The sequence below is a fragment of the Amblyomma americanum genome, chromosome 9 (assembly GCF_052857255.1).
Source record: "Amblyomma americanum isolate KBUSLIRL-KWMA chromosome 9, ASM5285725v1, whole genome shotgun sequence".
Lineage (NCBI taxonomy): Eukaryota > Metazoa > Arthropoda > Arachnida > Ixodida > Ixodidae > Amblyomma > Amblyomma americanum.
Genome location: NC_135505.1, coordinates 47645268 through 47669004, shown reverse-complemented (window position 1 = coordinate 47669004; position 23737 = coordinate 47645268). Strand labels below are relative to the sequence as shown.

The following is a 23737-nucleotide window of genomic DNA, read 5'->3' as shown; positions in this document are numbered from 1 at the left end:
TGAACTTTGTGCGTCTCCCTTGTGTCTTTCTCCGCCTCGTTTGTGCTGCTTTAAGATCAGATCTCGAACTACTAGGCATGCCTTTCTTGGTGAGCGCCGTCATGCGATTCCAAGGAGAATGCCAGCATCTTGTTGCCGCGATGGTTTGTAACAAGCCGGAATGAAATCACGTCAGGAAGTACAGTGCGTACGCACAGGGACGAATTTTTCTTGAACTGCGAAGTTTATGTAACAGCTCTATAGGTTTTCTTTGTAGCCGTACGGCTGCACCTGGGTTGATGCTAATCAACAATTAATCCCTGATTGATAACCGCTCTGCGTGCTTGGTTCTTAATGGGTGTCTTTCACAATCAGCGTTCATCTTTTTCTCTGTCAAACGAGGGGCTTCGTTATCGCTTCTTCTGTTTGCACCTTCCTTAGAGCCGCTATGTATAACTATTCTGAACAGCAGTGTTGTCAGAGATTTTTGTATTCTGGATAACGAGCTCAAGGCACTAGCTTAAATAGATAAATCCGCGTTTTTCAGTCCAGACACGCCCAATGTGAACGAGGTTGTTCATTTGAGCCAGCAGCTTGGCCCAGTTTATTGTGTTCAGATGAGCTATTCAAGGCGCGGCGTTCTGAAGTTTGGTATGGCGGCTTAATTTTCCCTCGACGAAGGATTCCTAAAACCGTTCCTAGTTGAGCTATACGTGTACTCGTCATGAACGCAGATCAGCGAATACGGGCGGCAGGTGGCGCCGCTGACGCTAGGTGTGTTCTATCTGTCGTGAGTACTTTTCTCACCACCCATTTACCGCTCAGTGTATTTTGGATTGCCGGGGCTTAATGCTTGCGCGGGTCAGAAAAATGCAACACTCACACTACACCGACCATTTCTTCTATAAGCTGCGCCCGAAGACATTTTCCGTGAACGCATGGCTTCAGAAAAGGGGCATTTTTGTGTCGTGGGTTAACAGCCCTATATTTGTGTATCAGAAACGGTAAGACGTCTTGATGATTACAAAGATACAATCCTGCTCTGGGATTTTCTACAGCGCACCTTGATGCTGAGCGAGCACAAGGCAGAGATCCAGCTGTAGGTGAGGAGGTGTAGGTGATCGCCATCTTCAGGTCTCTTATGAACGCCATACGTGTGATGCTGTCTAGCCTTCACTCGCCAGCAGCACGCAATACCTTGTAGGTACTGTACGCGCTAAATCCAGTCTTTGCAGCTTTCCAGTAGCAGACACAATGGCTCTCTGCATTACCATTTGAAAGCGAAGTGAGAGAAGCATCCATTTTCCAGTGGAATGCCCGTGGACTCAATTCCAGCATTTCGAGCATAAAAGAGGCTATGGAAAACGCGAGATGCTTCTTCACTCCAATGCCAAAGTTCACAGGCTTCGATGTGGAGCTGCAGCGCCTCCGATAACTTCGACGAAGAGCAGAGAGGAGATGCAGGCGCACAAAGTCACTGCTAGATTTAAGGGATGCAAGGCGCACGCAGCACAAAATCCAGCAAATAATTCAAATCTTGCAGACTGACCGTTGCAAGGCATTCTGTGAATCACTGCATCCTCGAAAGCCTCTCTCGCATCTGAAGTGTGGTACGTGGTCTAAGAACATCATCGCATTGCATTTCCCGTGGGGTCCCACAGGGCTCCACCCTGTGGGACCCCACAGGGTGTTAGCCCAATGTTTTTCAATCTTGCGCTTGTAGGCCTTTCCGATGTACTACTACAGTCGGCGCCAGTCTCAGTCTATGAGGACGATATTTGTATCTAGGCATCAGGAGTTACGTGATCGAAAGTTCGAGCAAGACTTCAAAAGATGGCAGGCATTCTTATGGCGTACCTTCGACTGCAAGGTCTGGAGATTTCTACAGAAATATTCCCTTTTGCCTTTACACGCAAGAGCATGTCCCATTACCCCGTATACAAAAATTGCTCAACAATACCCTACGAAAGAAGCCATCGCTACTTTGGAGTAATCATCGATCGTAATCTAAAATGGAGCCCACATGCCTCGTACATGAAAAGGCGACTGACATCGATCGTTCACGTTCTCTCCTTTCTCGGAAGGAAGTCGTGGGGAGAATCAGTGCAGTCGATGCTACAGCTGTACATCGCATTATTCATGGGATTCCTTCGGTACAGTATCCCTGCACTAGGAAACTTGAGAAAAACGGACATACGGTGTCTACAAAGTGTTCGAGCTCAAGCTCTCTGGACGAGCCTAGGACAGCCAAAATGCGCGTCTGCAGCCGCAACAGCACTCATCGCCCAGGAGATTCCAGTGGCTGCCTATGTAACAATCGAAGCCTTGAGAGCGTATATTGGTCACCTCTCTCGGATTCCTGCACACCATCTTGCCAGACATCCTGCTAACCGACCAGGTACGTCGTTTGGGAAAATTATTGCTGCCCATCGCGACTATCAACCAGCCCCATTTACACCAGACTCCAGACCGTCTTCTTCGTTATGGAGTCTGCACCAACCTCGTGTGCTTCTTTCCATACCGGGTATCAAAAGGAAGGCTGATTTATCGTCGACAGCATTAAAACACACCACTCTAGAATATTTGCGCATGAGAAGCATGTACAACGACTTCACATATACACCGATGGCTCAGTGACCCCTTCCAGTTCCTCGGGCTCTGTGGTCGTCTCCGTAAGGACCATAGTTAAGAAAGTGAAAACATCCCACCAAACTTCATCGACTAGTGCAGAACATACTGCCATTCGTGTCACCATTGAGCATAGCAGTGAAGAAACACCTCAGCAGTGGTCTGTTTCCACTGATTCAAAGCCAGCACTCCAAGCCTTACAGTCTGCTCTTCGTCACGGGCCCCATGACAACTGGTCACAGAAATCCGAGAGCTCCACCACACCGCCATCAACAAAGGGCACGATATTGTTTGCCAATTGCTGCCAGTACACAGCGGCATCGCAGGCAATCACCGCGCGTACGACGCCGCTCGAAATTCTCAGTATGAGGGTGATTGTGAGTCCATCCCCATCTCAAGAGCCCACGCAGCGGGTAGTCTTAGACCACTCGCGCGGGACATCACGCTTGCCGGGCGGAATTCAGGCCGACCACGACGTGAAGCAACTTTGCTGTGTCGCCTGTGGCTTGGTGTAGCTTTCACCAGACATTACTCGTTCTTAATCAGAACTGCTGACAGCCTTGCATGTGCCACCTGCGGGTATGACGAGATTATAGCCCACATCCTTTGTGAATGCCCTGCTTACAGCGCCGAAAGACAGTCTCTCTGCCGTGCATTGCAGCGTCTAGATCCATGCCCACTGACAGAAATGAAGATCCTCGGCCACTGGCCGCGGCGATTGTCGGTGGTAAAGACCTCCAAGGCACTGCTCCGCTTCTTGAGAACTTCTGGCCTGCACGTGACTTTACCAAACGCTTGCTGACTTTGCATAGTGACTTCGTTCTCCTTCATCTTTTTATCCCCCAACCCTTTCATTCATTCACGGTAGCAAACCGGTTATTCTTCCGGTTAACCTCCCTCCTCTTCCTCCTCCTCCTGCTTGATGAAGAATTAATATTACTTCTGCTTTTCAATACCTTACTGCCCTGAAAATGATAAATAAGTACTGTCGTTTGGGCGAGCTGGTTAATACTACATAAAATTGAATAGTATGATAATAATAATAATAATAATAATAATAATAATAATAATAATAATTTATTTCCATCACCATGCAGTGTTGGAGGGGATGGGGATAAAAGCGGTTAACGCTTGACAAGGTCCCCACCCCCGTACAGCAAGTGGGCAGTGGCATGCGACGACACTTCACTGCAATAACAATAAAAGCAACAAAAAAAGAAACAAAGAGCGCTGTTATAAAGATTGTAAGAAGAGCGAAAAAAAATGTTCAAATTATGAATACTAGGAAAATGTGGCTTCAGAAATAAAGTAGTCGAGGAGGTCAGAGCTGCTAATGTTTTCTATATCAATATTTGCAGCGATTAATCCAATCAGAAGTGAGGGAAGTTGAAATGTTACCATTTGGCATCCATAGTTTGTTCTCACTACAGGTACTACACAGTGTGGTTTGCGACGGCGTGGGTATGTGCACTGAAATAACTGAATCGGGGCTAAGTCAGATATATTTTTTATGCATCTTCTTCGTTCTATTTTATAGGTGCGCAATAGTTTATAAGCATACAGGTTGAAAACATTAATAGTCTTGTGCCTGCAAAATAAGTTTTTAGTTGAGCATCTATGTGGCAGGTTATGAACAATTCTGAGGGCCCTGTTTTCAAGAACAGAAAGTTTTTTCAGTCTCGTTCGTGTAGCAGTACCCCATAGTAATGAGCAGTAGTTTAGATGTGAGCGAAATAATGCACGATACAACAGAAGTTTTACCTTTTGTGGGAGACAAATTTAAAGCGCGTCATAAATCCTATGGCTCGAGATGTCTTTAATGCTATATGATTTATGTGATTGTCCCATAACATATCTTCAGTGAATATTACGCCAAGTGATTTAAATGATTTTACTAACTCCATCTGGTCTCAGTTCTAACGTAGTTCACCGAATTCGCTGCACTTTTTGTTTTTTGGATGAAAAAGTATTGCCTTAAATTTTGTTGCATTAACTGAAAGAAGGCTGTTATCGGACCATGTCTTTATTTTTTCCAGGAGTATGTTTCCATTTTCAAGTAACTTACTACCAGAACCATCGGATAGAATAAACTGGTGTCATCAGCATAAATTATAAAGCGAGCGTTGTCATCCACACTAATGATGATAATGATTATGGATATTTATGGCGCTAGGGCATCTGTGGCCAAAGAGCGCCATGACACAAGGTATTTTCTTTTTCTCAAGGTGGGGTCAAGGATCCATTTCCCAAGCATTTAACCCTAAATAACCCGAGCACTAGGCCAGAAAAAAGCTGGTACCCATTGTATCACAGGGGGGTACCCGGAGGCACTGGGGATCGAACACCGCACCTCCCGCATGCGAGGCGGACGCTCCACCGCTTGGCCAGTACTGCAGTATAAAATTGAATATATTTGCGCAAAAAATCGGGAGCAAAACAGACGAGACAGAGACGTGACAGGACAGAGCGCTCTGTCCTGTCGTCACGTCCTTTTTCCTCCCCATTTTTTGCACAAGTATATTCGATTTACTAAAAATGGGGATGAACCTGTAAAAAGAGAGAATAGCACTTCATTAATCAGCGCCACATTAAGCGCGCTGGAAAGATATTTTGTACATACTCTTTCTGATTGGACTCCACAGCTTATGGAAAACTCCTATGATATCCTGTAATTACGAATATGTTGTTTGAACAAAGTTCCATTACAGCCGAAAAATATTGTTCATATTAGCGAGGTAAATGACCAGATAGACGTCAAGCCGGCGTGGCACTCATATCCTGAGTCTTGCCTTCTAGGGCTGTTATCCGGACGTTTTTGTTTTTAAATGGCTTTGTTAACATTTCCTAACGGTTCTGTGCATAGTCCATGTAGATAGCACAATATTTCTTTATCATAGACGCCGTGTAAAAATAAGCAAACGCGCACTGTGTTGCTCCAGTCTGAGTAAGCTCCCACCGCCCTAAGGTAGCAGTTTTTTTATCTTTCTATTTTTATTCTGAAATCCGTTTCCAGCGGTGAACTCCTTGTAACAGCCAATCACAAAATTCATGTTAACCAGCTGCGTACTGGGTTTTTGAAAAGTGCTCCTGCCACAAAAGTGTTCCTATGTACTGATGCAGTACATTGTTGCATAGCCGTCTGCTCTAACCTGCAGTGACGGCAGGGCTAGGCGATAGATTTACACATTCTGCATGAGGTTCGTAACTTCCTGCATGCGTTTAGGCACTTGAATTCAGGCAACTGAAGCAGCTCCTTCTTGTGTATGTAAAGTGACTGCTTCCGGCTGCTTGTTGCTTCGGCTTCCATCCGCCCGACCACGGCGTGAAGAAATTTTGCTGCGCCGCCTGTGGCTTGGTGTAGCTTCCACCAACCATTACTCGCTCTTAACCGGTCGGGATGATAGCCCTGCATGTGTCATCTGCGGGTGTATAGAGACTGTATCCCACATTTTTTGTGACTGCCCTGCCTACAGCGCCGAAAGGCAGTCGCTCTGACGTGCACTGGAGTGTCTAGATCTACGTCCACTGACAGAAATGGGGATTCTCGGCCACTGGCCGCGGCAATCGTCGGCGGTAAAGGCCTCCAAGGCACTGCTCCGTTTCTTACGAACTTCTGGCATGCACGATAGGCTGCAACTTTTACGAACGCTGGGACTTTGCATATGACTCTCCTTTCTCTTTCATTTTTATCCCCTCACCCCTTTCTTTCCGTGTACGGTAGCAAACCGATTATTCTTCCGGTTAACCCCCCTGCCTTTCCTCTTGTTCCTAATCCTCCGGCTGTCTGATGTTTTTTTAATTACCATGGTCTGATTGAAAAACCCGAAAACTGAAAAACCTTCAACAGCAGAGGTTGTCTCTGCCACAAATGGCACCATTAAGTAATTGCATTTCGGCGCGTTAGCCGTCCTCGGTCTACGATGAACTACGGGCTAAGATAATAATAATAATTGGTTTTGGGGGAAAGGAAATGGCGCAGTATCTGTCTCGTATATCTTTGGACACCTGAACCGCGCCGTAAGGGAAGGGATGAAGGAGGGAGTGAAAGAAGAAAGAGAAATAGGTGCCGTAGTGGAGGGCTCCGGCATAATTTCGACCACCTGGGGATCTTTAACGTGCAATGACATCGCACAGCACACGGGCGCCTTAGCGTTTTTCCGCCATAAAAACGCAGCCGCCGCGGTCGGGTTCGAACCCGGGAACTCCGGATCAGTAGTCGAGCGCCCTAACCACTGAGCCACCGCGGCGGGGTACGGGCTAAGATACCATGCAGAATATTTGGCCCCTGAGGTTTGTTTCAGTCAAACGTAACAATTTGCAGTTTGGGATGATAAAGAGACATCCTAAAAACTTTTACCCACTATGTATCTTTTGCAGTAATCGAAAGCTCCTTGCTGAAATAAACAAGTACCCGGCTGTGGCTATAAGAAACTGGGCAGGTCAAATGAAAACTTAATTTTTCTAAATGCTATTTTAACAAGTTCGCTAGTTAGGTATTTGGTGCTTGCAAATACTGACATCGGGCGTGCGATCTTTTTGGTTATTGTCGTAACTCTGTCCAAGTCTATAGGCATGAGGACTGCTGGGCTTCCTACGGGGCATGCAGCGGCTGTAATGAAATTTACATTAGCAGAGATATACAGGTTTAATTAAAATAAAAGTAGTGAGAACTAAGGTGGTTTTAAGAATGCTATCAATAAAATTTACTGATGATATTTCTCACAATATCTGCAACCACTTTTTCCAGCAGCAGCGCTACTGATGGCAGCGCCGCTGGCAGCATAGCAGAAATCTTCCGTTCTTCAAAAAACTAGAAGGCCAGGAAAGAATGCTTGTCTATATCGTGCAAGAAACAATGACATGTTCCAAGCGAACAAAAATTAAGGAGCCTTAACCCGTTTTTAATTTTTGCGTTGTTAGTCTTGTTCTCACAGAAGTTATTAGCTACGTGATCCGCATCCGTAGCGCCTTCCTTTTTTAGATTAATTTCTTTTCCACAGAAAGACAGAAGTGGCTGGAACCACATCTTGTAAGGTTCGCCGAACCCCCCTCGGCGTGGAATCAGCTCAGTCTTTTCGTCTCCGCCACTTAGATGAGCTCCTCTTCAGCCGGAGCTGTCCCTGGTGTTCATCGACCATGTACCACCCCACCGCGGCGAGCTGCATCCTTGAACTGAAGCACTTGAACGAGAAACTTACCCAGGAGCAAGATTTTAATTTTCTCACTATTGTCCGGCATCGGCGACCATTTCAATTCTCCCATCATGTGCTCCAGCAACCAAGGTGGTCCAGCTAGGTCACGTGACCATGCGGCATCCTCACAACCTGCCCACCGGATTGTACCCGCCGCGGTGGCTCAGTGGTTAGGGCGCTGGACTACTGATCCGGAGTTCCCGGGTTTGAACCCGACCTCGGCGGCTGCGTTTTTATGCAGGAAAAACGCTATGGCGCCCGTGTGCTGTGCGATGTCAGTGCACGATAAAGATCCCCAGGTGGTCGAAATTATCCCGGAGCACTCCACTACGGCACCTCTTTCTTCCTTTCTTCTTTCGCTCCCTCCTTTCCCCGTCCCTTATGGCGCGGTTCAGGTGTCCAATGATATATGAGACAGATACGGCGCCATTTCCTTTCCCCAAAAAACCAATTATTATTATTATTATTTCGAACCCGACCGCGGCTGCCGCGTTTTTATGGAGGAAAAACGCTACGACGCACGTGTGCTGTGCGATGTCAGTGCACGTTAAAGATTCCCAGGTGGTCAAAATTTTTCCAGAGCCCTCCACTACGGCACCTCGCTCTTCCTTTCTTCATTCACTTCCTCCTTTATTCCTTCCCTTACAGCGCGGTTCAAGTGTCCAACGATATAAGAGACAGATACTGCTCCATTTCGTTCACCCCAAAACGAATTATTATATTATTATTATTATTATTATTATTATTATTATTATTATTATTATTATTATTATTATTATTATTATTATTATTAATATTATTATTATTATTATCATCATCCACCGGATTGTGAGAAAATTTACCAACGTGGCAGCTGGAAGCTATAATAATGACTGACCGTGAGAGATTGCTCAGAAAAAGCAACCGAGGTACAACAAATCCCACCGCCGACAGCTCATGACACGTTTAGCTTACCATGCAGTGGCGCCCCTCAGGGGCCCGCGTAAACAGTAGCGCCGTCTGGTGACAAGATATCACAGCACAACTGTGGGTTGAAGAAATTTTCATCCGTATTTAGTGATAGCTAGGGTGGGTGCATTGCGAGCCTTTCTTTTTTGTTCCATGAAGAAAAAGTACGCAAACAGATTAAAATATAACAACTGACTAAAAGCTGGAGAACTGCTTCTCCAGGTGTCGTTGCTACGAGGAAAATGCACTGCATTTTGTTTAGGCCGATGAGCTTGAAAATCGTCAAATTATCTGAAAAACAGGGGCCAGTTATCGCTTATACCTCTACGTGTAGGCGACAGTTTGCGAAATGAAAGTGAACCGCTACCATTTGAGGGAGCTATTGAGTCGGAGAACCGAGTGGCGACATGTAGTTATTCCGAAGCAGGTGAGCTGGCCATCCATCCATAGTGCTAATTACATTGCCCTCCTTGTCTTTTAACGCATACATCTCATTGCTACGTATGCCTAGTTTCGTCTTCGCCGCTTTTAGGTTACCTCCGCTCATTAGAGCATGCTCGATTCTGTCCATGTTAAACTTCATTATGTGTGCTACCTTGCACTTATTTATTAACTTCGAAAGTTCTGCTAGTTATGTTTTGTCTCTAGGGCCAGACGCCCTCATGCTGGGGAGTTTCTTCATCAGAACTTTTGTCTCCTGAGATAGCTTGCCGGCATTCTGTCGAACCATTCTACCACCTACTTCTGCGGCGCACTCTGCAATGATAACAGTGAGATTATGATTCGTTGTTTGAACGTTAAGATCGTCTTCATCGGTTAAATATTAATATCTTTTCAGCAGCGATGCCCTGAATTCCTCTATTTTCCCTCTTACCGCTACCCCCTTAATGGACTTCCTCTTCACTAGCTTCTTCCGTTCTCTCCTCAAGTCTAAGCTAATTCGAGACCTTACCATTCTGTGGTTGCTACAGCGCACCTTTCCGAGGACCTCCACATCCTGCACGATACCAGAGTGAGCGCATAGTATGAAGCCAATTTCATTTTTGGCCTCGCTATTGGGGCTCTTCCAAGTCCACTTACTGTTCTCTCGTTTGCGGAATAAGATATTCATGATCCGTAAATTATTTCTATCTGCGAACTCTACTAATAACTCTCCGGTGCTATTTCTAGAACTTCGCCCAACTTCGCATTGAAGTCGCCCATTAGTACAGCCTTACTGTGATTTTAGTTTCTTCATTGCCGATTCCAAGTCTTCATAGAAGCTCTTGAACGGTCTGTTCATCACGGCTGGATGTAGACGCGTATGCCTGCACAACCTTCAGCTTGTACCTCCTATTGAGCCTAATTAGCATAGCTGCCACCCTCTCGCTAATACTATACAACTTACCTACGTTACCAGAAATATACTGATTAATGAGGAATCAAACCTAGTTCTCGTCTATACGCTAATCCGCGATATCACAGTATTTGTCCGTTCTTTAGTACGGTATACGCCTCACCTGTCCTCCTAACTTCACTAAGCCTTATCACATCTCATTTAATGCCCGCTAGTTCCTCGGACAGCACTGCTAGTCTAGCCTCACTAGATAAGGTTCCAGCGTTAAACGTTACCAGGTTCAGATTCCAATGGCGGCCTGTCCGGAGCCAGGGATTCTTAGCACCCTCCACTGCGTCACAGGTCTTACCGCCGCCTTGCTCAGTTGCTCCACAGCACGCAAGAGACTTACAGCCGAAGGTTTACTGGTATGCTCTTAGAAGCCTTAGGAGCAATGCAAAATGTAAACGCAGCTGGTGAGGATTAGGTAAACGCAGATATATTGAAGGACGGAGGAGAGACTTCTAGAGAAGCTAGCCACCCTGTATACGCAATGCCTTCTGACCTCGACCGTACCAGAAGCTTGGACGGACCGAAATATTATCTTAATTCATAAGATAGGAGATGCTATGGGCTGGAAAGATTACAGACCGATCAGCTTACTGTCCGTTGCCTAAAATGCATTTACTAAGGTAGTTGCTAATAGAGTCAGGACATCCTCAGACTTCAACGGAATGACCAGGCAGGTCTTTGCAAAGGATACTCCAAAATAGACCATATTCACACTATCAATGAGGTGATAGAGAAATGCCCAGAATATAGCCAACCCCCATATCGTTGATTAAGAGCAAGCATTTGACTCAGTGAAAACCTAAGCAGTCGTACAGGCATTGCGGAATCAGGGTGTAGAAGAGACTTATGTCAAAATACTGGAAGATATATATGTAGCAACTGCACAGCTACAGCAGTCCATTATAAAGTCAGCAATAAAATTCCAATAAGGATGGTTGTCAGGCAAGGAGACACGATCTCGCCAATGCTATTCACCGCCTGTTTACAGAAGGTATTCCGAGGCGTGAATTGGGAACAGTTAACATGTTAACAGTTAACAGTTCTGCGTGTTAAACTAACATGCAGAAAACCAAAGTAATGTTCGAGAGTGTAGCAAAGGAACAGCAGTTCACAATTGATAGCGACCTGCTGGAAGTGGTAAGAGAATAAATCTACTTAGGGTAGGTAGTAATCTCTGATCCGGATCATGAGAGGGAAATAACTGGAAGAATAAGAATGGGGTAGAGCGCATATGGCAGGTTCTCGCAGATCATGAATGGCAATTTACCATATCTCTCAAGAGAAAAGTGTGCAACAGCTGTATCTTACCGGTACTCTCCTACGGCGCAGAAACGTGGAAGCTAACGAAAAGGGTTCAGCTTAACTTAAGGACAACGCAGCTAGCTGGGGACCGAAAAATGATAGATGTAACGTTAAGAAACCGGAAGCGGGCAGAATGACTGAGGGAACAAACGCGCGTTAATGACACCTAAGAGTTGATTCCAAGAGAAGGCAAGCGTAACAGGAGGCGACAGATGGTTAGGTGGGCGGATGAGATTAAGAAGTGTGCAGGCATAGGGTGGGCGCAGCTAGCAAAGAAAAGGGTTAATTGGAGACACATGGGAGAGCATTTGCCCTGGAGTGGGTGTAGTCAGGCTGATTATAATTATGATAATGACGATGCATGCTTACTGCGTACGCCTAACTAAAAATGTATAGTGCGCTTCTGGCTGGTCGACAGCGTGAAGCCGTTTCTGTGGAGAGTTGAAGGTCTCAAGGGGTTTTCTTTTTTTTCGTTTTCTTTGTTTCCCTTTTTTTATTTCCTCTGAGTCGTACTGGTGGTGTAGTTTTAACTATTGATTTCTTGGCAATTTGATACCGGCCGCTCTGCTGATTACTTGTTTTGTAACACACATCGTCTTGTACATCTCGTTTTTTACACGTAAGCTTGCGCGCAGTCATGAATTTCGGACCTAACATCTGAATTTGTTCCCTCGCAGCTACTTCTCGATCCACTTGGAGACAGCGGGTACCTGCACGTACCCAGTGCTCCCAATGAGGTCACCAAGCTTATCTGCGGACTATTACGTGGCCAGCCCTGCTCTTTGTTGCTCGCCATTACACTTCTCACGAGTGCACAGCAACTGAACAATGTAAGACGCTTACAATCTCCACAAATTATTGAAAACTAGCAGACCTGGGCCTGCTTAGATGCCTCACAGAGGCAATGCCGCTCTGTAACTTGCAACAGCCTCCAGAATGAGCCCTCGAGGTCAAAACTACAGCGGAGAGGCTCTGCACTGTGTAATCGAGAACACAATGCAGACGACAGCACGTCATGAGAACTAACGAAAACACATTCCCAATCGCGTGAGCGAATGTAAAACCTCGCCTAAGAAACAAGTAATATTTTTCTGTACCTATGTGTACGATCGAAATTCTCGGCAGACCCTCCTGCAGTGTTTCGAAATGGTCGTTGACTGCCCTCTTCTAAAAGGCGCCGACAAATACTTTGTAAAGTAATTGTAATTGCACCATGAACACGTTACTTGGGGGTGACTCTTATAGAGACTCAGGTAACTGAAATGAGATGTAGATGAGCCGGACATTTAGTTACTTAATGATCACGTTATATAAAGCAGCCGAAATCGCACACGAATACAAGCGGGGAACATGACGCGGACACTGCTGCGTGAACCAGTTCTCGTGCCGTGGTTTCTTCCTGGTGTCCATAGTTCCAGTGGTGCGCGCGCTGAAAGCCCTTCTGAGATTTCTAACGGACACCCAATCGCATGCCCCCATGATTGATGCAATGTGTGCATGTGACAATTTAGCGCAATGGCGTTAATGTTCCCGTTCTGTAGAATATCCGCCTCCTTCGGTGCCGCCGTCGGCGACGAGCCGTTGGGAGTGAAAAAGCAGGCTGCTCACCTTTCATGTAGGGGACGTGACTGCGTGACGTCATCACAAACTTCCCACCGGACTGTGGGGAAACTGCCCACTATGGCAGGTGGCAGTTAAATTAATTACTAGTCTTGGTCTCCCAAGCCCAACAAGTGGCTGCTTTCTAAAGAGCCACCTGACGGGGCTGTGGCGCATCGCATAACCGCTCCAACACTGCGCCAGGAGTCGTATGAGGACTCCTCAGGATCTTTGAATGTAACGTAGAAAGTGAACAATTCCCCGTAGATGGGCATGTAGACAGATCCGAGGTGAAGTGATACGCAAAGAGTATCCCAAGCCGCTGAAGAGACCCATTAAAGCTGTCGCGTCATACCGTTATGGCGGAACTTAAGATTCACCGCAATTTTTTTTTTTGTATAAGCGCCGTCACTTCATGCTTCACCATCCCCCTTTGTAGTAGCCACTCAGACACATTGCAGGGCAAACACTTTTAATTGTGATTCTAGGGTGTGTGGTGTGCCGGTAAAACAATGTAGTAAAAAAAAAAAAGTCAGCGCTCACCGTCATATCATGCATGTGCTCCTGTCGCTGTAATGGAGTCAAGAGTACAAGAGGTGCGACGCTGTTTTTTTAATCATTTTAAACTTGTCACCAATGTGTAAAACAGTGTGTCTAATCAGTCTTTGATGGTATTTTAATTTCTGTTCATATTTATTTCATATCCTGCTTTCACGGGTTGTTCCTTCTCTTTATGATTTGAATTAATCAGTGCATTACACGGAAAGCAGAAGTAAGCCAGGATTTTTTAAGTTGCTTAAGGCTGTAAAAGTTCTGCTGAACTGTAGGAAAGAACAGTTCGGCAAACTGTTGCAGCTTCCTCGGTCTAACTAACCAAGGGTGGGTAAAATATAAGTTGTAAACGGGTATTTAATGTGTCAAAGAAAGGGCTGCAAAGTGCTGAATGACTTCAACACCAAAACCAAACAAATGTGAACTGAACAATTCTAGATGCATTTTTGTGGGCATTACACCACTGTATGCCCAGTGATAGAATTATAGAAATCGAATGCAAAGAGTTTAATGTGCTGTAGAATGCTTGGAGATTCCACGTCTTGTCTGCGAAATTACTTGAAGTCAAAAACTGTGAAGCCCACTTTCCTTTTTTCAGACAAGAGTACCCGCAGCTTTGGCCCACTATCCCGCCGGAACTTCTTACCAGAACCTTCGCCACTTCGTCCAGGTGAGGTTCACAATAAAATTTCACGTTCTAAAGTTCACGCGCGCTGTTCTACAATCACAGGAGATGCACTCCTTATAGTTTCATGCTGCAGGAAATGATCAGTTGCGTATATGACATGAAGCTCAAAATGCTGTCTTCATGAAAATGGGACGAACACAATGTGTCGAAGAAGTGCTTTATTTCTGCTAAAAGCAAACACGTACTCACCATCGCACTAAATTAAACTAAACTTTAAAAAAACTTAGTTTGCGAACTTCCCATAAACAAAGTCGAAGCTCCAAATTTTCGTTCTATAATAACGGCAGCTTAGATGACGTAGCCAAATTGCGAGTATCATTTCTTATTAAACCCAGCATTTAAAGCAGGAAAGCAGAAGCCAGGTTAGGGTTTCGACTCAGATGGATTATAACTAGTGTTTATCAACAAGGAGTAAGACAGAGAATAAGATAGCAGGAATATTAGACTTAAACTAATTTCATTCAATAAACAATGCGCAAATATAAAGGCAGAGCAAACATACCTACAGGATGGAACACTAAGCCGCATGCGCAATGGCACCCTCCGCTTCAAGTAATACATTTTTTTTTAGATAAGTGATAATGAATGCTTACTACCATACGACTCTTTCAAGTGAATTGAATAAGGAAATCTTCCAGCACTTCGCCCTCCTTTCGGTGCGTATTCAATAAAAAGACGTGTCTCTTCACAGAGCGGCACACAATCATCCTTACGGCGTTAACAGTACGAAGCTGAGGGCCCTGGTCCCGATAGTTCCTCTACAGTCACCTTGTGTTACATTAGCCGAACATTAATGCAACACCCAGTTTAGCCGATGCACCAATTTCCGCAAAACAGTGTTCTGTAGACCACAGTTATCCTGCAAGCCATATACGGCTTTGCATGCTTTATTGCGCAAGGCAGTTATTAGTGTAGGTGACATCACAAACAACTTTGTACAATTTTGCCGTTTTTGTCTGCTGAAGTAAACACAACTTGGACGCTCTCCTTCTACGCCAACTTCTAAAGTACTGTGTCAGCTAGCGAACATAGCCCATTGCCACGCATCTAGGCCTCGCTTGAGCATGTCACTAAACCGTAGTGGTCCGTTCACCAGTTTTTAACGTTTTTATCAGGCATCCAGCCACGGATGCCACAAATTTCTTATAGAAAACTGGCTTTGCCAATCGATCGGCATCGGCTTTGCCATGCGATCCAGAGGTCTTGTTCCTTATAAAAATGGTCTATAAAGAATCTACAGACTTCTTATAGACTTTTGCGTTCCTCTAGATATGCCTTTTTGTCTGTTCATAGTCTATAGACTGTATTGACAAAAGTCTACTAAATATGTCTGGCCATAAATCGATACATTTTCCATGCACTGTATAGAATTTGTATTCCCTATAGACGGTTGTTTAGGATTTTTCTATACAGAGTCTATAGACTTTAGAGACAGAAGTCTATAGACATTCTATAGACTGTCTAAAGAAATTTTTGTAAAGGGTGCGAGCTGGACACGTGCTTTCGAGGAGAACCAACATATATTTGCATTTACATAGGTCAAGATCCCGTTAAAGAATTAAGTGATATTGGTATTTCTTAGGTATTTCTTGCAATTTCTTTGTTCCACGAAGATTTTTAGAGTAAATATATGGTAAATACATATTCGCAGCTGTGATTATCAAGGCCGGGAACATTTCCCGGCCACGAGTGAAAGACAACACGCCAGTCGAGGGCATCCTGCGCACTGACTAGCCCAGTCATGCTTTCCTTTTTATTTACCGACGCAGTGGCGCCCTCTGGTGATAAATAACGTCACATCCCTCCCACCCTAAGATAATAAAAAACACTTATATGGTGATTATGTGTAACAGTGGCAGAACTTGAGTTATGGGCAGTAGCTCTGTACAGGCCGATGAACCCTGGTGCCCCTTCGGGGAGGCGTGGTGACAGGTGTTTGACGAGGGGACGCTGTACCTTCTGCAGCCCTTGGCTGCTTAGGTTCCTCAGTTGATGCCCCTGGACAAGAGAATTCAGAGCTCTGGTCTGACAAGTCCGGTGCCACAACCTGCCCTGCCGGCTTGGATATGCCAGGACTGGGCCCAGGAACGTCAGGGTCCGTGACTGTGCTGGACGGTTGGCTATGCTCAACCTGGGGTAGCGGGTTTGCCTGTCGGAGATGATCATGATGGCACGTCGAACGTCGTCTGTATTCCAGTTGGAGGTGCGATGAAAACGCTCCCTGAGCTGTGACTACCGCCGGCACCCAAGCAGGCCTTGGCCGAAAGTTTCTGGCGTATACCTGATCCCCAAGCAGTCTGCTTGAGCTGTTTTTGCTACACGGTGGTCCTTAGATCCGGTCGAAGCAGGACCATTGTAGTCTTCATTTTTCGTCCCAGCAGTAGCTCTGCGGACTACATCCCGTGGCTTCATGTGGTGTCGATCGATAACTCAGCAAGAAACGTGTAATTTGTGTCCGAAGGTCCCCAGGACCAGCCTTCTGTAACTGCGCTTTACAGTTGAACGGAACGTTCTGCAGCGCCATTAGACGCTGGGTGCTACGGCGGTACCAGCATCCGTCTCATTTCATTCTTCTGCAAGAATGTTGCATTCACGTCACTAATAAACACTGGACTATTGTCGGAGACCACAATGTCGGGTAACCGCTGGTTCGTGAGCATGACTCTCAGACACGTAATGGTGGCTTCTGCAGATGGCGAAGAAACTGGTAACACCACAATTCATTTAGAAAATGCATCCACTTCAATAAAAAATTAAGTGTTCCGTTATGGCCCAGCATAGTCCACATGATGTCTTGACCAGGGTCTGTCCGTGAACGGCGAGGATATGACGGGTATTTGCCGTGACGCTCGCTGCTGCTCCTGGCACGTGGGGCACCCTTGGACGGCAGCAACGATATCGTCATCCATTGCAGGCCACCATACGTGGCTCCGCGCTACAGTTTTCACGTTCGATATCCCTGAATGACCCCCATGAAGCAGCCTCAAGACGTCACCCTGGGGCGACGCAGGGACCAAGATATGGTTGCCCCAGAGCACGCAAATCCTTTGCACACTGATCTCAGAGAACCATGTCTCATACGGTTTTCCCTCAGGTCCTATGTCGAGGTGGCGGCCGGTGCACAAAGCTTCCCTCACTCACGAAGCCACTAGATCCCGGGCAGTGGCGTCAGCAACAGCAGCCGACGGCAGCGTTCGCGGGAATACTCCCGCCAGCATAAAGCCGTCAGCAGGGCAGTCCACGGGAAATTCTTTTGTGGGAAATGGCAGGCGACTCAGTCCGTCCGCATGGGCTATGTGGCTACCAGACTTGTAACTTAGTGTATATCGGTACACAGACAACAGCACGGCCCATCGTAGCATCCTGGGAGAGCAGGACTCTGGGACAGGTCTGTCTGCTGCGAGCAAGTCTAGTAGTGGCTTGTAATCAGTGACGGCTTCGAACGGTCGACCCCACAAATACTGTCTGGACTTTGGGACCCCAGACACGAGCGCTAACGCTTCCTTGTCCAACTGGCTGTATTTCCTTTCTGCAGCCGCCAGACTTCGAGACGCAAAAGCAAGGGGACGCTCTTCCCCTGACGTCTCGCGCTGTGCCAAGACTGCCCCAGCCCATAAGGTGAGGCATCTGTGATCAGCACAGTCGGCCTTGCAGGGTCGAAATGTGCTAAAACTCTAGCGGACGTAAGCAGCTTTTTGCTTTACCTTAAAGCTTGCTCCTCCTCAGACGTCCAGCACCACCGGTCCCCTGCCCCCAGCAAGCGGTCAGGGAGTGCAACACACTTGACACGTTTGGCATGAGCCGTCTATAAACGTTGACCATGCCCAGGTAGCTCCATAGCTCCTTCACATTCCGAGGCACTTGTGCTGCCAGCACTGCTTCGGTCTTCGTTGGGTTCGGTTGAAGTCTGGCTGCACTGGTGACCTGCCCCAGATGCTCCACCTTAAGTACAAGGAACTCGCATTTAGAAAGCTTCAGCCGCAGCCCGGCTCTCCTCAGTCGCTCCATGACTCGGCATACATTAGCCCAATGGTCGCTGTCGTTGGCGCCGGTCACCAGTATATCGTCAAAGTATACCGTGACATGGTCAAGATTGCGCACAAGGTTCTCCATCTCGCGTTGAAATAAAGCCGGGGCTGACGACACCCCAAATGGAAGTTGGGTGAACTGGTACAAGCCCTTCGGGGTGTTGATGGTGACAAATTTTTTTATCTTCGTGCAGCTTAACCTGCTGGCACGCATCTCTCAGGCCGAGCTTTGTAAACTTAGTGCCTCCCGTTAGCCTTGCAAACAGCTCCTCGATGCGAGGGATTGGGGACGACTGTCATCTTGAAGTCGCCGCACAGGCGAACGCGGCCATCCCCCTTTACTACGGGAACGATGGGTGCGCCCATTCGGACGTTTTAGAGCGCGGATGACTCCCTCCCGCTTCATCCTGTGCAACTCCTGGGCAACTCTGTCTCGTAGCGCCAACTGGACGACCCGCGGCCTAAAAAACCTTGGCTTAGCACCTTCTTTGGCGGTAATCTGGGCGGTCACGCCGTCAAGGGCGTCCAGTCCCTCCGAGAATCATCATCATCATCATCAGCCTTACTACACCCACTGCAGGGCAAAGGCCTCTCCCATGTCTCTCCAATTAACCCTATCCTTTGCCAGCTGCATCCACCCTTTGCCTGCAAACTTCTTAATCTCATCCGCCCATCTAACCTTCTGCCGCCCCCTGCTACGCTTACTTTCTCTTGGAACCCACTCCGTTACCCTTAAAGACCAGCGGTTATCTTGCCTTCGCAATACATGCCCTGCCCAAGCCCATTTCTTTCTCTTGATTTCGACTAGGATGTCATTAACCCGTGTTTGTTCCCTCACCCACTCGGCCCGCTTCCGATCTCTTAACGTTACACCTATCATTTTTCTTTCCATGGCTCGCTGCGTAGTCCTTAACTTAAGCTGAACTCTTTTCGTTAGCCTCCACGTTTCTGCCCCGTAGGTGAGTACCGGTAAGATTATGCTGTTGTACACTTTCCTCTTGAGGGAAATTGGTAAACTGCCACTCATGATCTGCGAGAATTTGCCATATGCGCTCCACCCCATTCTTATCCTTCTAGTTATCTCCCTCTCATGATCCGGATCAGCTGTCACTACCTGCCCTAAGTAGACGTATTCCGGCACAATTTCAAGGCTCTCGCTGCCAATTGTGAACTGTTGTTCCCTTGCTAGGCTGTTGAATATTACCTTGGTTTTCTGCATGTTAATTTTTAGACCCATCGATCTGCTCTGCCTGTCTAACTCGTTGATCATGATTTGCAGTTCACCTCCTGAGTGACTCAGCAAGGCAATGTCATCAGCAAATCTGAGATTATTTAGGTATTCTCCATTTATTCTTATTCCCAACTGTTCCCAATTCAGGCCTCGAAATACCTCCTGCAAACATGCGGTTAACAGCATTGGCGAGATCGTGTCTCCTTGCCTGACGCCCTTCCTTATTGGAATTTTATTGCTGACTTTATGGAGGACTATAGTAGCTGTGCAGTTGCTATATATATCCTCCAGTATTTTGACATAAGGCTCTTCTACCCCCTGATTACGCAGTGCCTGTATGACTAGTGAGGTTTCCACTGAGTCGAATGCTTTCTCGTAATCAATGAAAGCTATATATAGAGGTTGGTTATATTCTGCGCATTTCTCTATCACCTGATTGATAGTGTGAATATGATCTATTGTGGAATATCCTTTACGAAAGCCTGCCTGATCATTTGGTTGATTAAAGTCTAACGTTGCCCTGACTCTATTAGCGATTACCTTAGTAAATACTTTGTAGGCAACGGATAGTAAGCTGATCGGCCTGTAATTTTTCAAGTCCTTGGCGTCTCCCTTCTTATGAATTAAGATAATGTTTGCATTCTTCCAAGCCTCTGGTACAGTCGAGGTCATAAGGCATTGCGTATACAGGGTGGCTAGTTTTTCTAGCACGATGTCCCCTCCATCCTTCAACAGATCTGCTGTTACCTGATCCTCCCCAGCTGCTTTTCCCCTTTTCATTGCTTCTAAGGCTTTCTTTACTTCATCTTTCGTTACTGGCGGGATGACGCATTGCTGTGCATTGCTGTATTTCTCATTAGCGCTCTGATTACATTGGCTACTCCGAGAATACTTCATGGAATTTACTAACCACTTCTTCCACGGACGTCACCGCATTGACTGTTTCTGGCTTGCCGATTCCGAGCAAAAATTGTTTCATCCAACTTCTTCCGAACAGCGTTGGGCACGGGCCGTTCACGACGAACAAAGGCAGCACACATTCGCTCTCACTGAGCTTCACTTTTGCCACGAACTTGCCTACCACCGGCTTCCTGTCGCCAAAAATCCTCTGAGCTGGACCTCCGATGTCTCTAGTCTCGCCGAGGGAAACTGCTGCGTAAACTTCCTCTGGCTTATAGTTGACATACTGGCGCCGATATCAAGCATCCGCTCACGAAATGATGAGAGCTTGCAGTCATCGGCAAGCTTCTTTAGTGATGCGATGAACTCGCTGATTCTCCGTCCCGCCGGTGTCGAGAAAAAAACATGAAACTGGCCACCACCTCAACACGCATTGGCTCTGGCTCGGCCGCTTGAAGCGTCCATAGGTCGTACGCTGCCTCCTTCTCCGGCCTGTATTCAGTCGCCGGCAGCTCGTCGACCAGGTTGTGGACAGGTTTCGGTCCATTCCGGAACCTCGTTTTTGCAACCTGTGACGTGCTTGACCGGCATACTCTGGCCAGATGACCTCTCTGCTCGCACTTGAAGCAAACGCTGCTCACGTGACGGCATTGGGGTGCCCGATGATTCCCCCCACAGCGGAAACAAGACCCACTTGCCTGCTGCTTGACTTTCACAACATTCGCAGACTTCTCGGATTGTACCAGCGTCGTTTGGGGTAGCAGTGTATACATAATGCACGGGAATCTTTCCGTGCTGCCATCATGGTAATGACGGTATTCTTTACGGTCTCGAACTTCAAATCTGCTGTTTCCAGCAGTCGAGTCTGCATTGTGACATCGTTGATTCCGCTCACGATTTAGTCCCGCAGCATCCGCTCAAGAAATGATGAGAACTTGCAGTCATCACTAAGCTTCTTTAGTGATGCGATGAAGTCGCTAACTGATTCTCCATCCCGCCGGTGAGAGAGAAAAAAAACTTGAAACTGGCCACAACCTCCGATACCTTTAGCGAGTAGTGCTTGTTCAGAGCGTCGAAAATCGCAGCCAAGGTGATGTCGGCAGGCTTCGTAGGGGCTAGCAGGCTTCGCAGCAGCGAGTACGTTTCTGATTCACAGCACGTCAGAAACACAGCAGTCTTCTTCGCCTCAGCAATGTCGTTCGCTGCTAAGTACATTTCCACCCGTTCACGATACTCGGTCGGATTCGGCGTACCCGCGTGGAATGGTTCCACCTTCGCGACAACAGAAATGGCCGATACAGAGGAGGCGTATAACGCAGACATGACCGTGGTTTATCGCTCGATAATCCGGGCTGGGAACATTTCCCAGCCACGAATGAAGGACAACACGCCCGTCGAGGGCATACCACGCGCTGACTAGCCGAATCATTCATGCCTTTTTATTTACCGAAGCGGTGGCGCCCTCCGGTGATCAATAACGTCACAACAGCCTTCAATGAAACGAAACCGTAGGTTCCAAGCTTAGGCATTTTGATGTATTAATACGGCGGCCCAGTGCTCCTATATGGTGGATGTCTAAAACAGGCGAATAGTGTAAGTAATAACCTGGAACTCTAGTGTTCAACGTATAACTACTCCGATTACACGCAAGACTGTGCTCAGACATTTCTCGCTGGGCGCTAGTGAAAGCCAAGTCTGTCTTTAAAATTTTTTAAACGCTATTCCAGGCGCCGTTGGGCACGACGAATCTCATCTGCGCGGCTCGCCAAACCAAAACCGCGCTCCCGCGGAGCGCCCTTATAATGGTGGTCTATAGACAGTCTATAGGCTTCTTATGGACTCTATTGCCTTCATAAAGATATTTCTTTTTGTCTACTCATAGTCTATAGACTGTCTATAAACAAGAGTCTACTAAATGTGTATGGCCATAAATCTACAGGATTTGTATTGCCTATAGACTGCTCTCTACGATTCGTCTTCAGAAAGTATATCGACTTAATAGACAGAAATCTACGGACAGTCCACAGACTGCGTAACGAAGTTTTTATAAGAGCGTACACCGTTACACTCAAACGCCAACGCTTTTCTGCGGCGCACATGACCTGGGCCGGGAGAAATAGGCTGGGACAGTGGCCGGCGGTGAGAATCTATTTTTGGGGCCAGAGAACGTGACGTAATACAAGAGCAACGGAGTGATGTTTTCTTGCGAGTGTGGCAGAGCGAGCACTGTTTGGGGAGGTTCAGTTTGGTCAACCGGGAGGCCGAGAATGCATTGCGGTGCTGCGAAAATTAGAATTTTTTTTTCGAAATTCTTAACACTGATGTGACCTCGGATGGTTACTAACTCTCAAGAGCTGGTTTTTTATTACAACCTGGCACGTAAGTGCACAAGTTCAAAAGTTGCCAATTATGATATCGTCCAACGTAGAGAGAGGGCAGTACTTGTATTGGTCTGCGCAAAGCGTTCATCATTGCCAGGGTTTAAATAGGGCCTTCCTCCTCGGAGTGATGATCCTATTTAAGCCCTGCCATTGATGAACACTTTGCCCAGTCGAAGACAAGTCGTCTCGACGAAACGTTGGCAAGCACCGTGGCTTTCCCCTCCCTTGTTCACTTTGTGTCTGTCATAATAAATTTATTCTGCTTACACTCACCACGATGCACCTTTTTTAATGACGTCTGCCTCAAACGGTATTACTATGCCGCTGGAGGCAACGTTTTTTGGACATCACTTTTAACTGTGAGGCAGCTGTGTATTTTTGTAAGATACTGTTATGAGCATATTGATAGAAATGATCCAACCTTCATATGCGGGCCGAAATCTTGCTTATAATGTTTTTTTTCTGCGCTTGCAGAGGCATTGGTATGCTAATCAGATTACGCTTCTTTTTAGCGGAACCCATAATGGGCTAATATGCATTTCGTTATTTCATCACAGATTAAATATTGCCACCAGGTTTGAAGTAGCACCGCAACTAATATCACTAAGTTTTTACGATTGCAGAAGAAGGCTGTTCGTGCAGTTGCTAACGCGCCTCGCCAAGCTCACACAGAACCACTTCTTAGCAGCCCTCACATAACCACCATGGAATCCATTTACGATGATTTATTATTTGAACGATGCCTAGGAAGCAAACAACAGGGCAACAGTTTGATTCAAGAGGTATCTATCCTCACAAAAAATGCTAACTTTTACCACACAAGGCATAATGAAACATGGTATGTTCCGAAAACTTGAACTAACTACGGAACCCATGCACTATGGTACACACTACCATAATTACACAACTCACTCAACAATGC

At 46.6% G+C, this 23737-nt stretch overlaps 1 protein-coding gene across 2 annotated transcripts in view; it reads left to right on the top strand.

Moving 5' to 3' along the window:
- Positions 1 to 23737, top strand: part of LOC144103823 (lipase lipl-1-like) — a 120574-nt gene that overhangs the window by 80164 nt on the left and 16673 nt on the right. For both annotated transcript variants that reach the window (XM_077636524.1, XM_077636525.1), the window contains exons 6-7: positions 12114 to 12266; positions 14186 to 14257. In XM_077636524.1, coding sequence (XP_077492650.1) covers positions 12114 to 12266; positions 14186 to 14257 — 225 coding nt within the window. The remainder of the gene's footprint in view (positions 1 to 12113; positions 12267 to 14185; positions 14258 to 23737) is intronic.